Here is a 26,381-nt window from a genome sequence, read left to right as displayed (position 1 = left end):
TTATCTTACTGAATAGCTCTGACAGGAAGTTATTCCCAATGTTTAGCTGGACTCTCCTTTCCTTGTTTGGATCCATTGGTTTAGTGCCAGGAAATATACGTACTGTACCCCCTTCGTTTGGGAATGAGAATGCAATCAGATAAATTAAATGCAGAAAATGCAGACGCCATCTGCATTAACAGAGTCCATTCACAGAACTGCTTCTGAAAGCACAAACATCCTCACACAAAGTAAGGCAGTTAACTCAGTGGGATAAGGAATTGTTATCCTGGTTCAAATATCTAATAACATTCACAGCCAAACAAAACATGATACTTAAGGAAGGACCAGATGCTGCAGCCAAAGTAGATGTCAACTGTGTGCCATATTTCTAGTGGCAACACTGTTCAGAGGACCTGATACATACCTTTTTCTGCATTCTACATAGGGCAAAGTGGTGAGCTGCCACACAAAACAAATGGGCACACATAGGACATGAGAGACGAAAACCAGTGGAAGAAAACCAGTTTCACAGGATGCTGTGTTACTGTCTGGATAGCAAGTGAAAAGGCATTTCCAGGGCAGGAGTGTTTGACTCGCACGGTGCCTACCCACCTGAGTGTGGCACCAGGCAAGCCAGGGTGATCTCAGAAAAAAGGGAACAACAAACCACTTTTCAATACATTTTCATCTAGATAGCGCTGAGAAAAGTCACAGTAAGCTGGAATCAACAGCACGCAATTGTTTTTTTTTTTTAATTTTTAATAAAACGGTACCTGTGGGGGAGGGGGAGAAACTAAATGGAAACTAACATGCAAGGGGGATTAATTACAGCCAATTAGGATATTCCAGCGGTTCTCAACACACGATGTGCCATGTTCCTTTTGATGCATCTGATGAAGTAAGCTAGAGGCTAGAAAAGCTATGCTGCACGAAATGGGATATTTAAGGTACGGAGATCTTGCCCTTCCGATACAGCTTTGCTACCTTTCTGGGAATTCATCACGCAAAGTAAGAAGCCCGTAAAAAATCTCAATCTACTTTCCCTTTGCAAGTTGACAGTGGAAGTCCACCTCAACTCCAGCCCCGGAAATGCCGAGGAAGAGTGCAGTACAGGTATCTATGAACGTCGAAGCTTTCGTATCTCTTTAGCACCGGAAGTAAGTAGGCGCGTGGCTCTAAAGTCTTTTTCCTTATCTCTATGGTCAAATGAGGCCCGGGAGTGTCTCTTAGCAACAGTGCGGACGCTGTGTGGTGGGGCGGCTTTTTTCGCCTGAGAGGAAGCGCCGAGTTTTTCCACAGTTAAAAGTTCTGCTAAGAGTCCAGCCAATGTCGAAGTTAACCAAAAAGAAGGAGCTGGTGAAAAGTAACAACGTTCTCCAGACGGGGCTCCCTACTAAAGAGTAAGATTCCTGTAATTTCTCTGAGGATCGTTTTCCTTCCTCCTCCCCACCCACCCTTTCCAACTCCGACGGACGTGCCGCAAGGAAAAAAAGACATTTTCCTGGGTTAGCCGCCCTGTAATAAAATCTTGCTTAGATACAGCTCGGTATTTTAAAGGACAGGTTGGGTAGTAATACTGACAAGAGCACCTCTAGGCATGTGCAGAAGGTGCTGCCTTTGTCAGCGCTTTCCTCCAGCCCCGTCGTTGCTCTAGCGTTACAGCCAGAACTTCCAAGGGGTTTGTGCCTGTTTGCTTGTTGTTGTGGACAGTTCTGTTTTTATGCACGTCCTGTTGTGGTGTGCCCTGCCATCCTGTCGCCTCCATCTCAGGGTGACCCTATGAGGGAGGGAGGTCCAATGTGCCCTGTCCTCTGCAGCTCTGCTCAGCTCTTGCAAGCTCAAGCCTGACTCCCCTAGGAGAGGGACTGGATCTGTAAAAGAAGCCACAGGCTTGAGTTTACAAGAGTTGGGTAGGGCAGTTGAGGACAGGACATGTGGACAGTTCCTCATTCCTAGGGTCACCACAAGTTGCAGCTGATTAGATGGCGCAAAACAACAACAAGAACTTAAGGGGTATGTAGTGTGGTGTAGTGGATAAAGTAATGGACTAGGACTCAGGAGGCCCAAATTCCATTCCCTGGTTCTACCATATAGACTCACTGAGGGCTGGAACTGGTAAAGCCACTCCTTAAATACCTCACTTACCTTGAAAACCCTATTAGGGTTCCTACATGTCAGTTCTGACTTGCCAGCACATAACAGCAAATAGCTTAAGGCTAGCTGTGATTGGTCAGGCCAAAGATTAATCAGTCCCAGCACTTTTTTTTTAATTTTTAATTTTTATTATAAAGGTACGGTAAGGGGCAGCTGGGATAGGCATACCATAAATCTAAATTCAAGACCAGCTGACTTACAGTAACTTACAGCTTCAGTTTATAGAGTGCTACAGGTGGATCTTCTCAGTAAGGTAAAGGTAAAAGTTCCCCTTGGCATTTAGTCCAGTCATTTCCAACTCTAGGGCGTGGTGCTCATCCCCATTTCCAAGCCTTGGAGCCAGTGTTTTGTCCAAAGACAGTTTCCGTGGTCATGTGGCTGGCGGCACTAAACACGGAACGCCGTTACCTTCCCACCGTGGTAATACCTATTTATCTACTTGCATTTGCATGCTTTTGAACTGCTAGGTTGGCAGGAGCTGGGACAAGCGACGGGAGCTCACTCTGTCCCGTGGATTAGATCTTACGACTGCTGGTCTTCTGACCCTGCAGCACAGAGGCTTCTGCAGTTTAACCCACAGCGCCACCACATCTCCCTGATCTTCTCAGTAGTCAGTACCAATAACTGCAAAACCTCCTCACTTTGGGGCAGTGCATCTGATACCACAAACTGGTGAGGACAGAGAATGGCTTTTGGTTTTGTAGGGCCAAGCTAGACATGAAATTTGTCATTGACCTGAACATGTATGCTTAAAAAGTAACACAAACTAATAAACAGCTGGCACCTTCAAGATGGTCCCAGATTAGAATGGTGCTGTGGTCAGAGAAAAGTTTAATCTTATTGGTACTTTGGTCTCCATGAGAATGGAACCCCTGCATGACTACTGCTTTCAGATGGATGAATGTTGCTACTTGCACTTGGCAGTACAGTGGGGTCTTGACTTAAGAACGGCCCGAGTTGAGAACATTTTGACTTACAAACCACTCTCATAGGAAAATATTGACTTGACTTACATACATAGATTTGAGTTACGAACTGAAAAAAAACCACGTGGGAGGCAGGGAAAGTGCAAAATTTGAACTTTCAGTTAACTGTTGGCCAGTGAAAAGGGTGCCTGTCTGCTTCCTCACTCCTCCCAGCGTTTAGAGAATGTATTGGGAGACAGTCTTCGGACTGCCTGGTACTGTACTGCCTGGACTGTATTTTCCCTGCCTTCCCTGAACCTTTCTTGACCTAAGAAAAAAAAGAAACAAAATATCCCCCTCTAGTGGTCGAAGGCGGAATAGCAGCTTCCCATTAGTTTCTATGGACGGAAAAGAGCAGATATGGATCAAATGGTTCTCAATGCATTCCTATGGGAAATGCAGATTTGACCAGAGAAATTTTTGACTTGAGAACCGCCTTCCAATATGGATTAAGTTCTCAAGTCAAGATCCCACTGTAATGGAAAGTAGTTGGCATGAGGAAACTAAATATTATGTAAGGCCTAGACATGGATGAGAAATTCATTGCCTGGGGAGTCTGTATTGACTAAGTGGAATGTCCTCTACTCATATCAAGAGTGGCAAGAGAGCTTGAGTGTCAGCACCTTATTTCTAGAGACCATAGGTAGGTGCGTCCTTCACCACCTGCCCCCAGAGTTGAACCGCCAGGTTTACCTATGCTAAACAAATATGGGATCATGGTTAAGTCTCTTCAGTTAAGGCTGGGAAATCTGGGTTTAAATCCCCATACAGTCCTCGTTCTGTATGTCTCCTGAACAATCTTGGACCAAGATTTCTTTCAACCTAACCAACTTTACAAGGTTGTTATGAGAATAAATAGTGGTGACACAACTATATATGTTTCCCCACTCTTCCTGGAAAAAAGAGTGGAATAAAGATTGCATGCATGGGTAAAAATTGCACCAGTGTGAGTACAGGAAACACTCAAATAATTTCTTGCCCCAGTCCATTACACACATTTTCTTGTGAAAAATGTTTTAAAATTAAAACATCCTCTCTCCTGCAATATAACTCGATATATACATCTATCTGTATTCTCTTGTGCAAATATACATGTTGATGCAAATAATCTTACTCTGGCTTTTTTTTTTTAAAAAAAAGGTCCAAATATTGCTGCCTTTCCTCATCAATGATCTCTTGATTTAAATGGTCGTTGTTTTCATTTATTAAAAGTAAATAAAAGAAGTGTAACTTTTTACATACCAGCTGCCAAACAACATACTGTATTTTGTGTATACTCTTGGCCATTTTCAAATTCTTCAGGCAGCAGGTTCCACACTCAGCTTCCTTTCTGATAGATTTCAGTGCTGTCTTCTCCTATGGAAAAATAAACTTTCAACCAAATAATCTAATGACAACAACTGTTTCTGACATTGCTTTACCTTAGCCAGATTATTACATGTCAACATCTAACATTATTAAGATCTTAGGGATATATGAAGCCTTTTGCAAAGCACTACTTGAAAGAATGTCAGGTCAAGACAGCATATCTCTTTTACTTCAAGAAACCACCAGCTAAGCCTTCTGGCCTTGACCGTCAGGAATCATTTAAGTTTAGCTTCTGTTGAACTGTAGATAGTGAATTTAAATCAAGAGCTTGATGGCAGCTTGTTCTCATCTATTGAATGACATTTTTATCTTTAAAGACATATTTCAAAGACAAAAAAGGGAGATTGTTTTTTCCTTGCTTGTTGTCCTGTGCTTTAAAGTATGTTGTTGAAAAGTTAACAATGTGGCTCCATATGTGACTTTTGAGAAATACCATGTGGGGTTCAGAAGGGCTTACACCCATATACATGGGTATATAATTGCAACCTGTGTATTTGCAGGAGTAAAATGTTTTGGATAGTTTTTTTAGTTTTGAAAAAAAAATTGGACTAGTCAGCATGTTGCTCTGAAAGCATGTGAGGCAGTAAATTTGCTGATCCTAAGTAGCACTCAGAGCTTGGATGGGAAACTGTCTGTGAGCACTATGCATGTAGCCTCAGGTTAAAAAAATACATGTAATAAATGGATCAATAACACAAGAGATGGAGAGAATGGTTCTCGTATCTATGTATTAGTGACACATAAAAAGTAATCCGTTATTTCTTTAAAACTAACAATCATTATTTGACATAAGCTTTCACAAATTGCAGCCCACCTCTTCAGATGAGTCAGAGTAACCAGAACCATAGATTAGATTTCATAAACATACATACTAATTAGAAAAACAGAGTATATGCATAGGCTAATATATAGAGTGCTAAGACTAGCTAAGGAAGACCATGGCTTCGCTTAGTTTGAAATTCAGTGTGTGACCCGTGCCTTTTGGAACCTCACAAGTGGAGCATGAAGGCAACAGCTTCAACTCTGCCACACTAGATGAAGACAACCAGCATGTTTGGGATGGTGAAAGTATAGGGGAGAATGCATAAGGAGAAATAGACTACTGTTCCAGCTACAAGAAACAGTTCACCATAACTATAACAAATCTCCAAAAAGATTTTGTTTTCAGTTCCATAATCAAATAATGCTGTTTTCTTGGTGTAGGCTAAGATGAAGACCAAACTTCAGAAATATCAGCCTCCTCAAATGAAAAATGGAGAAGAACTTATTGTATAATTTCAGAGTTAGTATGGATATTTAATGACATATATACTACATGTAGGTTTGGGATATAGTCTCAGTCTTTCAGAATAAAAAAAACCCTGTGTACTCAACACATATTTTCCATTAAGGAGGGTTTTTTCTTCCCTTCATGTAAAGGAGCAACCTACTTTATACAATAGTGTGTGCTTTTCTAATTAAGGTATTGTGACGTTTACAACGTGGCCCCTGCTTGTTTCACCAAACAAAGAGCTCACGCTATGTCATCCCACCAGCTGTGTCATTCACTCCTTTGATGCACCTATGCGTTGTGTCCTCACAAAGGGTTCAATCTTCTCTTTTCCTCACTGCCACCAGTGGATTTCCTTTATCCACAATATATTTATTTATTTATTTATTTATTTATTTATTTATTTATTTATTTATTTATTTATTTATTTATTGTATTTATACCCCGCCTATCTAGTCATTTCGACCACTCTAGGCGGCTTACAACATAAATTGACTTTAGTCAAACACTTGTCTGGTAACTGCTAACAGAACATATTTATTGAAGTGTATCAAATTTAATCATACTCACTGATGTTCTTCAGATATTCATTGTACCCAATCATTGTACCTAATCAAATCATTAAAATACCATATCTCTTGCCACATAACCAATCACCACCTACTCTATATATCTTGACCAGCTTATCCCTATTAGCATCTGTTCCTTCTCTCTCTTCTCTCACAATCTCTCTATCTGACTGTCTATCTGCAATTCTATCTCCCTTTTCTTATCCTGCCAAACCTTTTTATCCGCTGACTCCGCCCCTCCAATCCTCTCATAGGCTCATGCAAACAAGATCCTGACTATGAGTGACAGGAGTGACGTGGGGTAATCTTCACAGGTATGTGTTTCTCTCTGTTTCAAACAGCTACCTTTTACAGTGTTGAGACACAAAGAATTGTATTGCTTTGCAATAGTATTGAATTAACAAAAGTTCAGGTGCAGAATTGTCCTGTTCAGGTTTCCAGCCATTTCATTTCAAGCCTACTCTGTCCTCTGTGGCTGTTTTTCTGGTACCCCACAAGGATTTTTAAGTGTTGTTTTCCTTCCGAAAATCTTGAAATTTTCTTAAGTCTTCTCCTGTCTTCCTCATGTGATGCTGTTATGATGAAAAGTCTTCAGTTAGCACACTATTCACTTTTAGAAATATTACAGTTTTGCTGACTGTCCTGTTTATTTGCCAGTTAACAACAACAACAACAACAACAACAACAACAACAACAACAACAACAACAACAACAACAACAACAACAACATTATGCCACCAAGTCAATTCTGACTTATGGCAACCCTTTATAGGGCTTTCAAGGTAGAGAATACTCAGAAGTAGATTACCATTACCTTGCCCAATCTACGGCTCCACCGCCAGATACCTAAACACTAAGCTATCCAGCCAACTGGAATTCAAATAAATAAATGCAATCCTGCACTTGTAGAATTAGATTTGCTGTTATTATTTATAAGGCCATGTTCCATTAGATAAACAAACAGACAGACAGCACTGACTTCTGATATATACGGTAGACAATATTTATGTTTTTATTTCCTCCCCACATCATTTTCTCTATCCTTTCTTGACATTTACCTTATCCAGTATGGAAAGCAAATTCTATCACTATAACTGTACTGTAATTGTCCATCTGATTTGTATTCTTGAAGGCTTTCACGGCTGGGATCTGATGGTTGTTGTGGGTTTTTTGGGCTCTTTGGCCAAAAGAACATGGCCAAAAAGCCCAAAAAAACCCACAACAACTATCCATCTGATGGTTTTGTCTTTATGTTGAAAACAAATGTGATTATTTCAGGAATAGATACCAATGACATTTTTCTTTCCAAATTTCGCTTTAATGCTATAGCTATAGCAAAAAGTACAGGCATGTGTTGAGCGGAAGTGCAGATCCCATAAAAAGCACAATTAATGTATAAAAATGTAACATACTATGAAATTACAGGCACCATTAAGATCAGATATGAAACTTATAAAAATACTAAACATCCAAAATATGATGTCAGATTGAAAAATAAATTTTTAATCTATTAAACCAAAGCCATCCATAGAGCTATAATCATTTCTTCTTTGACATGCTTCATTGCTGTTCAATCATTTGAGAATAGCAATGTCATTAAGTATGTAAGAATTTTGATTAGTCTGTTGAAAATTATATATGCACACGTGTATACATGTACAGTATATAACTATGAAGGATATCAGTGATCACTGCCTTCTAAGTGGTATTATGTGATACAAATATTTTATCATTTTGTCAGAAGGTGGAGATGAAAATAAGAGTTTCTGGATTTTTCTTAAAGTGTCAAAGCCTAGGAGAAAAAACCTGTGGCTGTCTAGTCTTTGCGTATGTACTAGAGAACAAATAAAGAATTTCTGCATCAGTTACATTTATTCCATTTTTACTCATATCACATTGGATGTTATATACTGCAAATCAAATGATGAGGCTGAAGAAAGGCAAAAATATATGTTCAAGGAAATATATATTTCCTATACTTATATTTTGTCTCTGATTATGTGATTGCCTTTGCCATATGAATCTTGCCAGTCAGGTATGTGAAGGAAACTGGTATTTATAGTTCAGTTATCAATTATGCCTTTGCTTTTAACATACTCTTATAATCAAATGTCATTTGCCATTTGAGGCAACACTGCTTATACATACGGAGTCAGCACTTGCATAGTTTAGTTCTAAAACTATTGTGCTCTATTATGGACCTAATAAATGTGGATGACCTTAGTGCCCATTACCTGTGATGCTGTGATGTTTGGATCAATCAGAACATATGGCCTATGATAGATGGCTTAAGTGAAGGATATCTATATAACTTACTTATACAGGTTTTAATGATACAAAACGTGGACATATTTTTATGTTCACATTTTCTTTCAGCCTTTGGTTGCTTTCTGGGTCAGCATCCGTTTTGAACCCTCAAGGTGCTTCACTTGAGGCAAGGAGGGCGAGATTTCCTATCTGGCCTGAATGGAATGAAGCGGATATCAATGCAGAAAAGTGGGATGCAGGGAAAGGTGGAAAGGAAAAGGATAAAACTGGAAAAAGTCCTATTTTGGTAAGTTTACCTTAGTATATTCATCAATATGTTCAGGTACTCCTAACACAACTTTTAAAGTGTTACCACTTTCCAGACTTCTTGTCCATTTGAATGCCACTTTGAAGTGTTTGCATCTTGTGTTGGGCATTAAGAACAGATCAATGATCCTGTTCATGTACCACCTCCCTGTTGATTTCCCTGGGTCTCTCCATTTTATCAAGAAACTGCTCAATAGACCTAAGAAGCACTCAGAGAAATTTGTGTTGTATAGGGGGAGGACAAAAATAAAATAAAATAAAATAAAAAGAGCAAACTGCAAAATATTTACAACATAGAACTACAGAACTGTGATTTTTCATTATCTCCTGAATATCTCCTGAATATCTTTTAGGTACTTAAAAATACATTAATGTTTTATAGCATGTCTTTGAAGATCCAGAAGGAAAAATTGAACTTCCTCCTTCTTTAAAAGTGAGTTCCTGGAAAAGGCCACAAGAAATTTTAACCAATAAGGTAATAACTACTTGTTATAATCTGTAGAAAACAGACTGTAGCAAACAATGTAATGACTAAATATTTAGCAATCTCCTGTTTTGTTCACAAAAATAAATGAATAGGCTCAGAAGGTAATAGCATTTGTTGATCAGGAATTTAATACAACCAGAGCATCACCGACATTAACAGATTTATGTTAACTGGAACCACTTTCAGTTTGGATGCACTGGCTCTGCAATCCATGTAGAACAGATGGAATCCTTGTTCTCAAAACAAACTTTGTTGCAAGACCACTGTCCCACCCCAGCATGTCCATTCTCAGGTGACCTGGAAGAGGAACCGGTAACAATGATGCCAGAAACACTTCTCCCGAAAGAGCAGCTAGCTAGTTGTACATCAGATGCTTTGTATAAGAACAACAATGGGTAAAAGTAATATGAAACAGATAAAATTAACCGACCAGATAGGCGGGATATAAATTAAATAAATAAATAAATAAAGCAAGCAAGCAAGCGAATAGAGCCCTGTCTTATTTAGTGTCATTTCTGTTGTTGCAGAAATGGATGCAGAGATGGTTGGGAGGGATCAGATCATGTTTGGGACAGCTGTGTAATGAAACTCCTGTGTGCCTAGTGTTAGCGGTAAACTAAAGAAAACCCTTCTCTCCCCCCAAACCTGGAATTTTTCTTTGTCTCAATGCACTTTTTTCTCTTTTTATTTTGCTAGTGTCATAGTTTAATGCATTTGATTACTTAACGTGATATGAAATTGTCCTTTTTATTTTCCTGTGCATTTTAGATAGAACGTTAATCTTGCTAACTTTTATGCGACCTTTGTAATTTCATGGTTTATAGTTTATTATAAATATCATCATCATCATCATCATCATCATCATCATCATCATCATCATCATCATCATCATCATCATCATCATGTGCTGTAAAGTTTATTCTGGCTTAGGGTCACCCTTTTCAGGGTTTCCCAGGCACAGAATAATCAGAAGTAGTGTAACATTTCCTTCTTCTGGGGACACCCTAGGACTATACAGTGGACCCTTGACTTACAGACGGCTCGACTTACAGACTTTTTGAGTTACAGACTTCTCTGGTTGCAAAATTTAGATTCGACTTGCAGCCAAAGAATCGACTTACAGACCAGAAAAAAACCAAAATGGAATAAAAATAGAATAAAAACCACTGGTTTATGGGATTAATCTGTTTTCAGTGCATTGTAGGTCAATGGAGATTCGACTTACAGACTTTTCGACTTGCAGCCACCATTCCAATACGGATTAATTCCTTAAGTAGAGGGTCCACTGTACAGCTTGCTTAAGGCCACACAGGCTGTGTCTACTTATAGGAGTCATGGTGGGGAATGAAACTCCCAACCTCTAATTCTTCAGCCAGATACCTAAACCACGGATACCTAAACCACTGTAGTTACACAAAAGTATAACTACAAAACCAGCTGTTTTGTCGTTATACTTTTATTTATTTCTGTGGAATATAAGTGAACGATCAAAAGTACTGCCAGTAAATAAATAGATGAGGAAAAGGTGAGAACAGAGTATTTTCTGAGAAATGCTGAACTATTACATGATGATGAATAATAGTAAAAGCAACTAAATGTTGCAATAGACCGAATTCTGCTGGGATAAGTTACAGAAATCAATTCCAATGACATTGTCAACCATTGCTATGCTGTAGTCATTTCAGGAGAAATGAAAGCTTCCCATTCTGACACACACACACACACACACACACACCCTGCCGCCTCCAGTTTCTGAAATCCCTTTGGAATCTTGTTCATGCTAGGAAGCCTTTAGGACCCATAGAATGAGGTAGGGAATACTGTAATTAAAAGCCAGAAAATTGCCTCTGGCAGTTCTAGCACCAAGACCAGGACCACCAACAATGATTTTCCAGTCATACATAGCAGGTAGTGAGGGAGTGGGGACATAATACACAGGAAAATGTGCAGAGCACCACTTTTGCCTATCCCTAGATTATAGTGTGATTAATTCAAAGGGATTGCTGTGGCATAATGCAATGTGACGCAGATTTGTAATTTTGTCCAGAACAAATATATCTACAGTGACTGTGTAGGTCCGCCCAAGGACATTGTACAAGAATACAGTAAAGCTTAACTTAGAAGATAGCTTGGTCGTCTGTAATTTAACATCCATTATTACCATCATGATCTTTATAACTGTGCTCATTGATCTGTGGCAGGATTGCTTATTTTTGTTTCCTTTGTTAACAGAAAACTGTTTCCCTTATGTTTATGCTGGATAAGACTTTTGAAATGAGCTTATCTTGGAAAAATGATCTTATCAAATTGATAGTCTTTTTGCCTGAGAGAGAAAACTGTTCTGTCTCATCTCAAGCAAGAGACAGACAATAGTTATTTTCAGAAGTTTCAAGGCAAGAGGACAAAGTTGTTGTTGACTGTGATGGGTATATTCACTTCGCTATATATGTGTTCAAAGGTTTTGTAGGTTTTGAATTACTTTCTGTATCTGTCTGGCCAAAGTGTAAGACCAAAGGAAAAAAAAAGAGTGGATACATCTTGGGAAACTGTCTCTTTCATATTGTTTTCAAATCTTTAGAAACCTCTTCACTGTCTTCAGCCAACAATTCCATGTTTAGTACCTGATAACACAGTTCAGACACTTAGCATCTTTAAAATTTGCTCACATTACTTTTGAAATTCATGTTGTAGGTAGGATGTTAGCAAGGTCTTTTAAGATATGAAACAAGAACAAGATTCCACCCAAACTCATCAATATTTTTCACCAATATTTTAATGATTTTTTAATTTTTTTTTAAAGGTGCCTGTGGTGGTGAAAAATGAAAGTTGGTTTGATCTCTTTTCAGCCAATGAACATTTAATGGGCAGTGAGGTATGTGAACAATAACTCTTTTAAGTAAGAAATATATTAATTACCCATAAGGACACCATAAAGGCACCTTTCAGCTAAAACAGTGGTTCTTAACCTTTGTTACTCGGATGCTTTTGAACTGCATCTCCCAGAAACCCCAGTCAGGACAGCTGGTGGTGAAGGCTTCTGGGAGTTGCAGTCCAAAACTCCTGAGTAACCCAAGGTTAAGAACCAGTGAGCTAAAACATGTACCAAAATACTTACATTAAAACATGCATGAATTGTGTATTCTGTAGCAAATATTGTTTGCATGTTCATTTGACTGCTGTTTTTCACAAAACAAGAATCATAGACTGATATGGACACTTGTGCCTGAACCTATGCAAAACTAACAAAGATTAGGAAAAGTCAATCAGTTTACCCTTATTGTAGAGAAATATCCAGACAAAGCCATAGTCTCTTAGAAAACGTAGCTATTGATAGATCTCATTTTTTCTATATTATGCTGTGAGTTTTAAAATGTGTTCCTGACAATTGTTAAGTATTTTTATGCAAACTTCTCAAAATGTATGTATTATTCTACATATATGCATTTTTGTAAGCTGTTTTCCTTGTTTGTGTGTCAGTTTCTATAGAATATACATTCCTCTGTGCATTGTTCTCTATTGTGCATATTTTGTCTATGTTAATTTTGATGGCAAAATTTGGAAAACTGTGGGTATCATTCTACTAAGATACGGCACGTTTTGATTGATATACAAGTTTTTATAATGTGTACTGAACAAATACTAACTGATTCGTCACACATCTCAGAAACAGATGTGACATATTTTTTCCTTCCTTTGTGAATGTGGTCACAGAAACAGTATTAACAATGAGACATATAAAATGTCTAAGAGGAAGCCCACTGAAAGCAATGGGACTTTTACTAGCTATGACCAACAAGTGCCATTCACTTCAGTCAGTCTACTCTTTCGTTTAGTCGTTTAGTCATGTCCGACTCTTCGTGACCCCATGGACCAGAGCACGCCAGGCCCTCCTATCTTCTACTGCCTCCCGGAGTTGTGTCAAATTCATGTTAGTTGCTTCGCAGACACTGTCCAGCCATCTCATCCTCGGTCGTCCCCTTCTCCTCTTGCCATCACACTTTCCCAACATCAGGGGCTTTTCCACGGAGTCTTTTCTTCTCATTAGATGGCCAAAGTACTGGAGCCTCAGCTTCAGGATCTGTCCTTCCAGTGAGCACTCAGGGTTGATTTCCTTTAGAATTGATAGGTTTGTTCTCCTTGCAGTCCAGGGGATTCTCAAGAGTCTCCTCCAGCACCACAATTCAAAGGCATCAATTCTTCGGCGGTCTGCTTTCTTTATGGTTGAATTTTGCTATGAGAAGCTGATGATCAGAGCCGCAGTCAGCTCCAGGTCTTGTTTTTGCTGACTGTATAGAGCTTCTCCATCTTTGACTGCAGAGAATATAATCAATCTGATTTCGATATTGTCCATCTGGTGATTTCCATGTATAGAGTCGCCTCTTGTGTTGTTGGAAAAGAGTGTTTGTGATGACCAGCTTGTTCTCTTGACAAAACTCTATTAGCCTTTGTCCTGCTTCATTCTGAACTCCAAGGCCAAACTTCCCTGTTGTTCTTTTTATCTCTTGGCTCCCTACTTTAGCATTCCAGTCCCCTAGAATGAGAAGAACATCTTTCTTTGGTGTCAATTCTAGACACATAAAATTGTTCAATTTCAGTCTCCTCAGCAATGGTGGCTGGTGCATAAACTTGGATTATTGTGATGTTGAAAGGTCTGCCTTGGATTCGTATTGACATCATTCTATCATTTTTGAGATTGTATCCCATTACAGCTTTTCCCACTCTTTTGTTGACTATGAGGGCCACTCCATTCCTTCTATGGGATTCTTGCCCACAGTAGTAGATATGATAATCATCTGAGCTGAATTCACCCATTCCTGTCCATTTTAGTTCACTGATGCCCAGGATGTCAATGTTTATTCTTGCCATCTCCTGTTTGACTACCTCCAGCTTCCCAAGGTTCATAGATCTTACATTCCAGGTTCCTATGTAGTATTTTTCTTTGCAGCTTTGGACTTTCCTTTCACTGGGAAATCAGTACAAAATACAAAAGCTGAAATATACAGATAAACTAAATGTTATGTCTTTTGTTGGACATAATTACCATATGCACAGTGAACATTTTTGTACTTCTTTTATTTTGGTTTCTGTTGTGGGGTGCATCTTCATTTTCTTTTTTCTTGATGTGCCAGTCCCTTTGTTTTACACAAAAATGACCTCTTTTGGATCGTTTCTTTTGTTTCCTCCACCCCACCACTGCATTCATATTTTTGGCACTAGTCTGAAAGACATAAACAAACTGTAAAAACTACTCCAAAAAAGCAGAGGCAAGGGAAAGGATAATTAGTTTACTCCAAAAGCAGGCAACAGTGCATGAGAAAGAAAAATTATCATCAGAACAAGAAGAGATAAATGCCCCAAACTGCTCCCAACCAAAAACAACCACTCACACAGCCCAGTGGCACGCTGGCACAGTCACAAACTCCACCCACCTTTTCACACATCCCTAGCAAACATACCAGTCTTCCAGACTTGACCAAGATATATATCTTTAGTGGAATATAACACAACAATTTAACCAAATGACATTTTTTTTAAAAATCAGCCAAATAGGGAAAGCACCTCCCCACACTCACAGGGGGGAAGCAAACACAAAATAAAACAAAATAGCAAGAAAGGCAAACAAGCAAATGAAAGCAAAAGATACAACCAATATCCCTATCCCAAACAGAACTACAAGAACGTGGGGAGATTTTTTCTCCCTCCTAACACTTGCCTTTTTTCCTTCTTCTTTGACTCCAGCAGACAGCAACTGTCAAGTCAGACAGGCATCAATGATAATCCAACAAAGGAAAGGACAAAGACATCTGGAGGGGAGAATTTTTAAAAATAATTTTAAGGAACCACACTGGCACATGCAGGCTGCCTGGAGGCAGCAACAAAAATAATCTGATGAAATGGGGTGACAGCAAACAAGAAAAAAAGGCAAAAAAGGCAAAGATTCCAAGATAGATACATGCAGGCAGGCAGGCAGTCAAGCAGCACTGTCTAAGATGTAAGGCAGTAGGAGCTCACACATTTAACAGCTGAAGCAAAAGAAGAACCCTCTTTACTGGGTTCCAACCAAAACAGGCCCCTTTACAGATTCAAAATTCCTGGTATGAACCTCCACACTGCTATGGGAATTAAAATTTCCTGGAGATTTGACAGACAAAAGTTGAAAGAGAGGTTGGGAGAAAGAGGGAACTGCAAAAGAAGATGCAACTTTCATTTAACTCTCTTTTGTTAATGCATCTCCTTCGTGTTTAGGAGGCTCTGTCTCCTTCCCCCCCCCCCCCCTCGGATTTTTTCCACTGTCAAGAGCTGGAATATATAAACTTGGAACTTGAAAAGTCCATCTCTAATGATTATATGAAAAGATTGTAGCTGTCTACGTCAGACTGTGTCCCCATTTTTTTAAATCACTGCTAAGTAACTATGAGAGTTAAGCATTGCTTGTTCTTTTCTTGCCTCTGGAATATACTCAGTGCTATAGTGCAACCCAGTGCTGCAGTATTGATATGCATTTGGAAGCTCTACATTTGGACCTGTGTGTGCTTCTGATTCCATCTGCCAGTTTTATCTTATATCTAAACTTGTGACCACGTTCAGATTCCTTTGAAATTATGTTTTGATCCTAGTTTGTTCTCATTGATCATAACCTCTTGCCTAGTTATGATTATGTAATCCAAATAGTGTATCTTTTGAAGTTGAATTGCCTGAAGTTAAGAAATCAGTGTAGACATATAAGCTATTACATACTGAATTGCCTGACTCAGTGTACAAGTGAGTGTCTACTGTGATTTTTTGACTTCACATAATTTTATAAGAGGTAAATTATTCTGATGTTTGCATAGCTATGAAAGAGGATTCTGGCCCCCAACTGAAATTGAAACAATAGATATCACTGGGAAATACAGGTGCTTGAAATTGTAAAGTTTCTAATTTCTTTCTTCTGATCATGAAAAAAAGAAGTAGTGGGAGTAAGTGCTCAAAGAGTGTGTGAGCTTAAATTTCATGTAGGCTTGTGTACAAAGTGGTAAACAATGATTTCTGGTTGCAGTCTCCAGAATTCCAGGAAGCCACACACACCCCTTGTTGTTGTTGTTGTTGTTGTTGTTGTTGTTGTTGTTGTTGTTTGTGGGGAAAATTTATGCTGTTATGCTGTTACAATGTATATGTCTGTGGCAGTAGCAAATGTATATCTATGACAATGGCAGGCCTCATGCTAAAACTGCAAGTCACTAGTTTCCAGTAAGGATGATCATTAACCTGCTGTCTATTGTCTCTGGATAATGTAGTTAAAGTGTTCGTGTATTCAGGAACTTGTCTGTGTATTTGGATGGTATCTGTGCCTGTTTACTATTAACTGTCTGTTTACCAGCCTGTCTGTTTGCTAATCACTCTGTTTACTGATGCCTGTGTATTCAGGAAATTAGTTACCTCTGTATTGATTAACTAGAGCAAATGTAGTAGGGGGATACAATAAAAGAAGAGGAGGCGGGGGAACGAGAGATTCCGCCTCTGAACAGCTGCCATACACTCGAGTGTCCCGTCTTTTCTTCTCCCCCCTTGCTGGTCAAGGAGAAAGATCCCTGCCCTGAGGCTTCATCTGCAAGATCCCTACTTCCTCTCATCTTGCAGATCCCGACAAAATGGTGCCCTCTCTGAGGTAATTCACCTCTCTGAGGTCCATTCTTGAAGACCACCTACTCATCACGCCCGGTATGGAAGGGCTACAGCGCGCGCATGCATCCTCTGGATCCCGATGAGTAGGACTGAGGTCAACTTTCGACAATTCGCACTCATCTCGCCTGGCACAGGCCCCAAGACGCGTCAATCATCCGCAAGGATCCCTCGGGTGAGTGGAATTTGTCAAGTAAGACACCTACACTTTTAGCAACATGGGAGCTTCTTTATCCAATCTTCAAGAACAATTTGTAGTGTGTACTTGCCTTCAAAACACACGTAACATATTTTCCGATCCAGAATTCGAGGCTAATCTAATCAAACAACTCCCTCAAATTCTGCCTCCACTCCCTTCAGCCTCTTTGGCTTGCCTGGAGCAGCATGAGAACATCTCCTGGACAATCCAGGATGAATTGAAAGCATTGCCATCTCAAGCAACTGAGATAGATAACCATCCTTCAATGGATACAACAGGTGTTTGTGCAGAAACTGGTGTCATTTCTGCCCCTCCTGTCATTGAGGGAGCAGCAGAAACACAGAGAGATGTGCCAGCTGTTTCTGCTAGTTGTGAATTGTTCCCAGCTCAAGGCATCCACAAACTGCAAAGCAGTAACCAGGACAATGGGATGGACTCTTTATCTGCCCCATGGCTTAATGACTGCAAGGCCTTGATAGAAGATTCCTTTTCACCAGCACAAGGACTCACTTGCCTTCCAGAATGGCAAGATTTAGCATTTAAGCAAACAAAAATTAATGCTGGTGCATCCCCTGATGGTCCTCTAATGTTTATGGGAGGAGCTGCATTTTCTACTGCTGTTCAGCAAGGCTCCACGACAACAGCTCTAACTCATGCAGCAGGAGTATCTATAAATGCATTCCAATCAGCAAATCAAACTGCATGCCTGACTCCCTTCCTTGCTAGTCTGAAAGAAGCAGCAGCTACCTCAGTGTCTCCGCCTGTTCAGCCAAAGTTGCATGATATTTCATGGAATTGGGATCCAGGCCCAGATTTCTTTGATACCATAGACTGGGGTACAAAAGCAGCTTTATAAGCATTAGATACATCATATAAGGAAGGGGAGGAGAAAGAGAATCTAAGGAGGGTGGCTGCTACACCCAACATGAAGCTTGTTTTGGACTGCTTTTTCCATGTGCTAATCCTGTTTGGATGAAAAATCCTACTCAGTTATTCATGGCAGTTATACAGATCACCAAAGAATGCCTCCCACCTGGACAGTAGAGAGACTAATGCTGCATATTGGGGTGGGAGGAGGCGAACCAGAAAGTTTTCCCCCATCACCTTCCAATCTGGAGAAAGCATTGTTGACACTCAAGCCACTTGTAAGGATCCAAATGATGTCCTGCACACTCATGGGACTTCATACAAGCCTGCATTCCTGTCTCTGCCTTCCAGGAGTAACAGTGTCACATCCCTGAGAAAATGTTTGTTGCAAATGCTGTAAATTGTCAAAAATGTTTGTTTTTCTTTCTGCAGGATAAGAGTGCATGACATGTGTTTCCTCTGTTTAGCCAGTTCTTAAAGTATTGAATTTTAGAGAAGCAATTCTTAGTTTTATACTCAGAATTAACTGCAGTTTTAGCCTTTGAGTTTTTCCTAATATGAATTTAATTTTGTTGTAGACACTGCATGTTTATTCTTTTACATGTCACAGTTTTCCTTGAAAATTATTTTCTAATGTAATATGAAAACTTTGTCTGTTTATCCCTGAGACAGAGAAACATATTATTCCCTACAAGTAGGCCCCACAATAGGCAATTTTGTACACTGTGATGCTGATACATCTGACATGCTTGCCTGTAGAAACATATTTTCAGTCCAAGGGAAATTTAAGGGCACTAGCAGGCAACTTTTTAAATTCAGTCAGTTGTACAGTTTAAGAACTTTGCCCAAGAGCCAGGCAGATGTATACCAGCATCATTCTTTACTACTCATCCCTCAAAATAAGTTGCTGTTCTTTTGCCAAGCTCTACATGTATCTCTCCAGTCAAGTGTCATACAAGAAATTCATGGTGTGTGTGTCTCCAGTGGGGAAGTTGTCTGTATCACATATTTCTATGCAAAAGTTCTGTATACCTTAAAATGTTTTGCTTTTGCCTCTTAGCAATATGTTGGGCTTATATATCTGAATAATATGTTTTCAATATGTTTGTTTTTCCTGAACACGGTTATGTACTCGTTATGCGTATCTTATTGTAATTGTAATTTTAATTATCCAATATTGTGTTTTCTTTAACCTACACTGTAAATTTAATTCTCTTGCCAAGATTCCAGGTTTATTCCATCAAAACAATGTTTTAAAGTTGTAAAGAAAGAGTTTTGTCTCTCAGTGCAACAAGGAAGCAGGTTTGGCTATTTGAATGCTTATTGCAGTGGCCTGGAATATGCTATTCCGCCCTCTGCTGAAGATGAGCCTGACTTCATGCCTGTCTTCAACAAAATAAATAAAAAACGGTTGGGATGTGGGGAAAATTTATGCTGTTATGCTGTTACAATGTATATGTCTGTGGCAGTAGCAAATGTATATCTATGACAATGGCAGGCCTCATGCTAAAACTGCAAGTCACTAGTTTCCAGTAAGGATGATCATTAACCTGCTGTCTATTGTCTCTGGATAATGTAGTTAAAGTGTTCGTGTATTCAGGAACTTGTCTGTGTATTTGGATGGTATCTGTGCCTGTTTACTATTAACTGTCTGTTTACCAGCCTGTCTGTTTGCTAATCACTCTGTTTACTGATGCCTGTGTATTCAGGAAATTAGTTACCTCTGTATTGATTAACTAGAGCAAATGTAGTAGGGGGATACAATAAAAGAAGAGGAGGCGGGGGAACGAGAGATTCCGCCTCTGAACAGCTGCCATACACTCGAGTGTCCCGTCTTTTCTTCTCCCCCCTTGCTGGTCAAGGAGAAAGATCCCTGCCCTGAGGCTTCATCTGCAAGATCCCTACTTCCTCTCATCTTGCAGATCCCGACAGTTGTTGTTGTTGTTGTTGTTGTTGTTGTTGTTGTTGTTGTTGTTGTTGTTGTTAGTTTTAAAATATGATTTGGGATATTTGGGGCTCCAGAGGTTTTTTCTGTCAAAACATAGCAAAACTGTCTGCACAGCCTTTTTAAAGACAAATTCATTTTTATTTTTTTATTTTTTTGCACAGCTTTGTTGTGAGGGGGAATAGAGGTCAGCTTGGAGCTGTATGTGGGTACATAAGCCTGGTACATAAGTTCCATTTCCCACAAGGCTCTGCAGATGATGATTGGAGTGAGACCAGTTCTTCATAACTCATGAATATGGAACTGGGTCTAACAGTTCAGTGGCTTGATTGACCATTTTTTAAATGTCAAATCTTTCATTCTTTCATACACATAAGCTGGAGGCAGAGCTGGCAAAACAGGCATTATTTTACTGAATTGTATTTTACTGAATTGTATTTTACTGAATAGTAAAATAATAAAACAATAGCGGTGTGCAGCCTGAAGGTGAGGAAATAGGTCTGAGTTGATGGTTTCTGTGCAAATTAGTAAACAGTTTATGATCATTGCTATTATGTAATGGCAAAAATCCTGTTTGCATTTATTGTTATGCAGTACAAACTGGATGATGTTGTCATCTGGTGCTGGTAGAATTTAATTCAAGCTAATTAAAAGCTTCGTATAGCCCCTTTTAATAATCAAAAATTGCTGCAAGAACACTGCTGTCAGTCCTTACCCTTCCAACAGCAATCAGGTAATGATTTTTAACTATTAACAACCCTTTGTCCTAAGATTCCAAGAGGCTTCCCCAAGGCAAAAGGGAGGCCTAGTGAGTTTTGGAACCTGAAAGGGAGGGTGGAGGAAGCTTTCAATTTGTTCAAATTAAATATTGTTAGTGTCAGATGATAATGTTATCTGGTTTACACAATTTAAGATTACTCAAGAGGGTTTTGCACATTGTATTATAAAAAAGATAGATTTTGAACAGAACTCAGCTGACCTTTGCTATTTATTTCTTCCACCACTTGATTTCAGTTGATGAGATGGATAATAACTGAAATTCATGCACTTTGGAAAATATATAATGCTGCAGTTTTAAGTGCCGAAGCTAAAGCTAATGCCAGTGAAGCACCTATGCTTTTGTGGAAGCCATGGGAACATATATATTCATTATGCAAAGCTATCAAGGGACACATGCCACTGTACAATAGCTATGGAAAATACATTGTAAAATTGTATTGGATGGTAAGTACTCATCTTTTTAATTATATTTTAACTTTGTATAAAATTTGTTTAGTTAAATGCAGTGTGTGTGTGACCATGCATCCATCTATGTTTGTGTATGAGTGTGTGTGTGTGTGTGTGTGTGTGTGTGTGTGTGTGTGTGTGTGTGTGTGTGTGTACAATTTTTCAGAATCATGACTGTTGTTACCTGTTATTACTATGGGCTAAATCCAACATTCTCTTCAGCACTGCTTGAAAGTTGATTCTGGAGATTCTCCAACCTTGAAAACTATATCTTCATTTAATATGACAGTAGTGGCAGCACACATAGATTCTGCACTATGCAGTGGTGAGGATAGAATGTACTTGTGTGCAGAGGCAGAGTACTCTCCCAGGAAAGGACAGAGCATTATGTAGTAATGGAACATATGCCTTTACTGGCAAGAGATGCAAGGTGGACTAGATCTGCATAGTGAGGTTTTCACAACAGCAGAGGTGGAGAATCAGAAGTGACCCGCACTGACTCAGTTCAGTGACATTAGCAGCTCTCATGGTATGTTCTGGGAAGCCTTCCGAAAACTTCCTTGCCAGTATTTGTACAAGTATGTTTTCAGTCCATCTGCCTACCTTCTTCCAACTTACAAATCACAATACAGGACCATTGTTCTTCCCTGATAGTTGTTTGGTGACACAATCTGACCAGCACTGACTGCCACCTGTGGATTTCTATTGCATAATAATGATAAATAATGACAATCTACTTTCCTTTTACAACATATTCCAGCTAGTTTAATTCTAAATGTATTCTTTCCTCGACAAACCCCATATGAATTCTGACAATCGAGCAATAGCTTACTGAATACTTTCAAATGATTTCCAAAGTGCTAATTGTATTTGCTGTGCAGATGAGCTTTCAAATTGTTTCTCTAATTATTTGTTTAAATTGTCTACAATGAGGGTCAGACTTTTTGAAGGTCACACATATAATTTATCTATTTCCAATGCCTTCCCAAAAATTTTTATTTCTTCTCTCTCTCTCTTTCTCTCCATCCCCTCTCTTTCTCTTGCAGGGGTGTTGGCGAAAGATCATTGTGGATGATGCAATACCTTGCAATGAAGACAATTCTATGCTGCTGCCAGCTACAACGTGTGAAATTGAACTGTGGCCATTAATATTATCCAAAGCCATCATTAAATTAGCAAATACTGAGTAAGTTTTCTAAACCTCTCTCTGTCTATTGTGAGATTAAAATAAAGCAATAAGTACCAAAGCTAGAATTTAATACACAGGACAAATGTAGTGTGTCTGTTACTGGTAGTATGTCTTTGCAACCCTGGATAAAACAGGAGACATGGAAAGTTACCCAAGTGCTATGGAAGACACTGTATATTTATCTTAATACACAAAAACATTGGCCTTTTCCCATCAATCTCTTTGCATGGGGTCTTCTGATTTCTTTCTTCATTCCACCTCATACATGAGCTATCGTAGCCTCCCAATTCAAATGTCAGATTGAATTCTGCTGTGGACAGCCCCACAATATCTATAAATATTTTGGAGTGCTGCACAGGAAACTGCAACAGAAGGAAGTAAACGGCAAAGCGTTGTTCCATTTGTGGAAGTCCTTTTGTGGTTTTAGGATAGTGGCCCCTCTTTGTTCAGAGGCAAGGCTGCTAAAGGCAGCTTGTATCATAAACTACAGTACCAAACAAGTAAGTGCTGGCATGCTGGAAAATATTAATAGTGTTAAGATTACAATATGATAAAGCGAGCCCTGTGATCTTATAACATACCAGAGATTGTTGCCAATATCCTATTCAGCCTCTGTTGAGTGATGAGTTCTGTCTTTTTAGTAATGTGGAATCACACTGTTTGCCCATGTGGTGCTGTTGCACAAATGGAGAAGTGGGTTTTCTTGAAAGAGATCACAGTGTGTACATTGGCAGTACTTCTGTAAACTGTGAAATCCTGCATTATTATGCTGGTAGAAGTTTCTGTTCAATAGAATTTTAATAGGATACTGGCCTGGGAATCTAACTTAGCTACCATAACATCAAGTGTTGTGGCTTTGCTGGGCATATCTGTTTCTATTTGCCTGTAGTTTTCAGAGGTACCTGTGTTTGTCTGTTCCAATATGTATAATAAAAACAAAATCTTATGGCATCTTAAAGAGTAACAAAATCATTTCAGTGTGAGCTTTTGTGGATTACAATCCACTTTCTCACATATATGGACTACAATCGTTAGACCACAAGTTTATTACTATTTATTCTGTGACATGGTAGACGCGTGGGGATCAAATGAGGTGTGTGTGTGGAGGGGAGAGGTGTCAGTTGCATTGACAATGGGCTTTCAAACTGGCAATGTCACTGTTAGCACCAGTTAGGATTAGTCAAAGTGCTGATTACTTAGAGGACACTACTGTGTTTCCCTGAAAATAAGACAGGATCTTATATTAATTTTTGCTCCAAAAATGCATTAGGGCTTATTTTCAGGGGGTGTTTTATTTGTTTCATGTACAACAATCTATATTTATTCAAATACAGTCATGTCATATTCTTCTGGTTGCTGCACAATGGTGGAGGGCAGGATTTCACTTAACTGGGGCTTATTTTTGGGGTAGGGCTTATATTATGAGCATCTTGAAAAATCATACTAGGGCTTATTTTCAGGTTAGGTCTTATTTTCAGGGAAACAGGGTATACAGAAGTACAATATCTGAATAGAACTGTAATGTTCTTGCATGTATATTTCTGTGTATTGTATTTCTTGTAGTATACATGAAGATGGAAAAAGAGAACTAGGGGAATTTACAGTTCTACATGCACTAACTGGATGGATACCAGAAATTATTCCACTTCAGTAAGTTCTACTTTATAATTAGTTTCATTCTGTTTGCTTCCTCTGTACTTGATTCATCTGGCCTTTGGGAAAGGAAATAGATTTACACTATGACTCAGACCTTTAAAGCAATCAGAATCATTTTCATGAAATGTCATACTTTTCAACTTAAATGCCTTGTGTCCTTGAAATAGAAACTGGGAGTTTATTGTTGCTGAAGTCTCCTTACAGGGGTTGGATCCAGACTGAATAATATTTAAAGTAGATCTTGGGCTATCAGTCTACACAGATTATAGCTAGATCTGTAACCAGGCATTATATCTTCCTGCTCTGTGCTCATTTGTAAAGCTCATATTCTTTCTTTAGAAAAAAGTAATTTTTAAAAATTGTTCCAAGCATTACTTTAGTACATAATATTCATTTGAAATGCATTTAAAGTACAAAGAAAAATGTGCTATCAATTGAAAGTTTGTTGTAATGTTTATTTTTACTGTATTATTCTAGAAACATTACTGTAGATTCCTTTTACGCTTTTTTTTTTCCTTTGAAGAAGTAGGTGAATTCCTGGGATACACCATAAGAAATTATATACAGGAAACTGATAGTGTGGTGAAACAACTAAATAGAACCATGAGAACCACACAATGGAAATAGGAGCATATATGGGCTGAATACTGCTTTACTTGTCTCCCCATAGTTCAAAAAATTAAAATATGAGGAACAGTGTATTTGCAGTAAAAAACAAGAACAGACAATTCTGTTTTAAAACAATGTTCATTTATGTTTTAAAGGTCTGGTTATTTGGATAAAGTTTGGGATTTCTTAAGAGAAATATTGCCAGAGTTTAAGTTACCAGAAGAATCTATCCCTGAACCTAAAACATCACTTCAGGATTCAAAAAAAGATATAAAAGTTTCTGAGATTAAAAATGATACCATACCTACTATTAAGCAACCAGAAAAAGCTGAAAAAACTGGCAAAGGTATGCACTTGTCTGTTGGATATTCAACTTTGAAAAATAGAATATCGGTGCAATGCTTCATGGTGGGGGTGTGGAGACAGCATAGTAGACACTGAACTTCTTCTGAAGAAAATATGCATGCTTTCAAAGAATCACGGTAAATACTTCCAAAAATCCAGTGAGAGCTGAAGGCTGTTATGGTGGGCAGCTCTTAGGCTCACGTACAGATGCAACCCAGTATACCATTAGATGTCTTTCATCTCTATCGAAAACAATGGACTTTAGCACATATTATGGTGTAGTGGACAGAGTGTCAGACTAGACTTAAATCCAGTTCCCAACATGGCCATGGAAAGTCACTGGTCTGTGCGTGACAATGACAGATGACTCTTTGAATGTATCACATATCATCAGGATTGCCATGTGTCAAAAGTATCTGCCATTCTGTAGAAGTAAACTTCTTTGAATATAGTAGGACATTCTTCTGAATAAATATATACATTACTGCTGCTATTCAAGAATAAGTAGGCATTCTTAATCCTGATTCATATCATTGGAATATAAGTGATCAGAACTGTACACTGGGTTGTGACGTCTGTGATTAATTATAGGTACAGGTCCAATGGAACAAGATGAAATTCCACTTCTTTTTATAACTATACCTTATTCATTTTAAAATAAATCTGCTGTGCCAGATTCCTTGGCTCCCAGTTTGCTCCCAAGTGTTGTATAAATCTTGGTTATACGTTTAAGGCTTTATATGGTTTGGGACTAAGGTTCTTTGAAGACTGCCTTTTCCTCTGTAAGCCTGCCTATCCATTCAGATGCAGACACTTCCTGAACCATCACTAAACTGTGATTATTTAGTATGTAATACAGACCTTTTCTATTGTCACTCCTAGCCGCAAAAAGCCTCCATGACCTCTCTTTGGATGACATTCCATTATGGCATGATAAAAGTAAAAACATTTTATTGATCTACATATTCTTTGGCATGTGTTGCTCCACCCTGTTGTGCAGGTTGCCTGGGAGGTCAATTAATAAACACAATATGAAATGTTCTCCCAGGCAGTAGTCAGCATGGGTGCTAGCACCTGGCAGCAGTAGTACAGCGCTAATGGACCCTTCAATAAGCTATCCACAGCATAAATCGTCTTCTGCTCAAGGCAACTTGTCTAGTTTTGCAGCATTTTCTTCCCTCTGCTGGGAAACTGGAACATAATCATTTTGCCTAGGCAGCCCTGGGCTGTATCCAAACTGAGTATTGCTTCAGTTTTCCTTCATTTTCCCATGAAGCTTCTGTATTAACATTCCAGCCGAGACTGGATGTCCT

At 38.9% G+C, this 26,381-nt stretch overlaps 1 protein-coding gene across 3 annotated transcripts in view; it reads left to right on the top strand.

Annotated features, from left to right (window-relative positions):
- The first annotated feature begins 1,184 nt into the window (after window positions 1–1,184).
- The window catches only part of ADGB (androglobin), a 90,014-nt gene continuing 64,817 nt past the window's right edge, over window positions 1,185–26,381 (top strand). The window contains exons 1-9 of one of the 3 annotated variants that reach the window (XM_078383272.1): window positions 1,236–1,382; window positions 6,563–6,622; window positions 8,685–8,862; window positions 9,265–9,357; window positions 12,170–12,241; window positions 21,057–21,266; window positions 22,316–22,455; window positions 24,022–24,108; window positions 24,879–25,069. In XM_078383272.1, coding sequence (XP_078239398.1) covers window positions 12,230–12,241; window positions 21,057–21,266; window positions 22,316–22,455; window positions 24,022–24,108; window positions 24,879–25,069 — 640 coding nt within the window. In that variant the 5' untranslated portion in view covers window positions 1,236–1,382; window positions 6,563–6,622; window positions 8,685–8,862; window positions 9,265–9,357; window positions 12,170–12,229. Of the gene's footprint in view, window positions 1,383–6,562; window positions 6,623–8,684; window positions 8,863–9,264; window positions 9,358–12,169; window positions 12,242–21,056; window positions 21,267–22,315; window positions 22,456–24,021; window positions 24,109–24,878; window positions 25,070–26,381 lie in introns of all 3 variants that reach the window. The other 2 variants (XM_020810415.3, XM_072995615.2) reach the window with 2 other exon arrangements.

Source organism: Pogona vitticeps, chromosome 1 (genome assembly GCF_051106095.1).
Source record: "Pogona vitticeps strain Pit_001003342236 chromosome 1, PviZW2.1, whole genome shotgun sequence".
Classification (NCBI taxonomy): domain Eukaryota; kingdom Metazoa; phylum Chordata; class Lepidosauria; order Squamata; family Agamidae; genus Pogona; species Pogona vitticeps.
The sequence above is the reverse complement of the archived record's forward strand: the minus strand, read 5'-3'. Positions and strand labels throughout refer to the sequence as shown.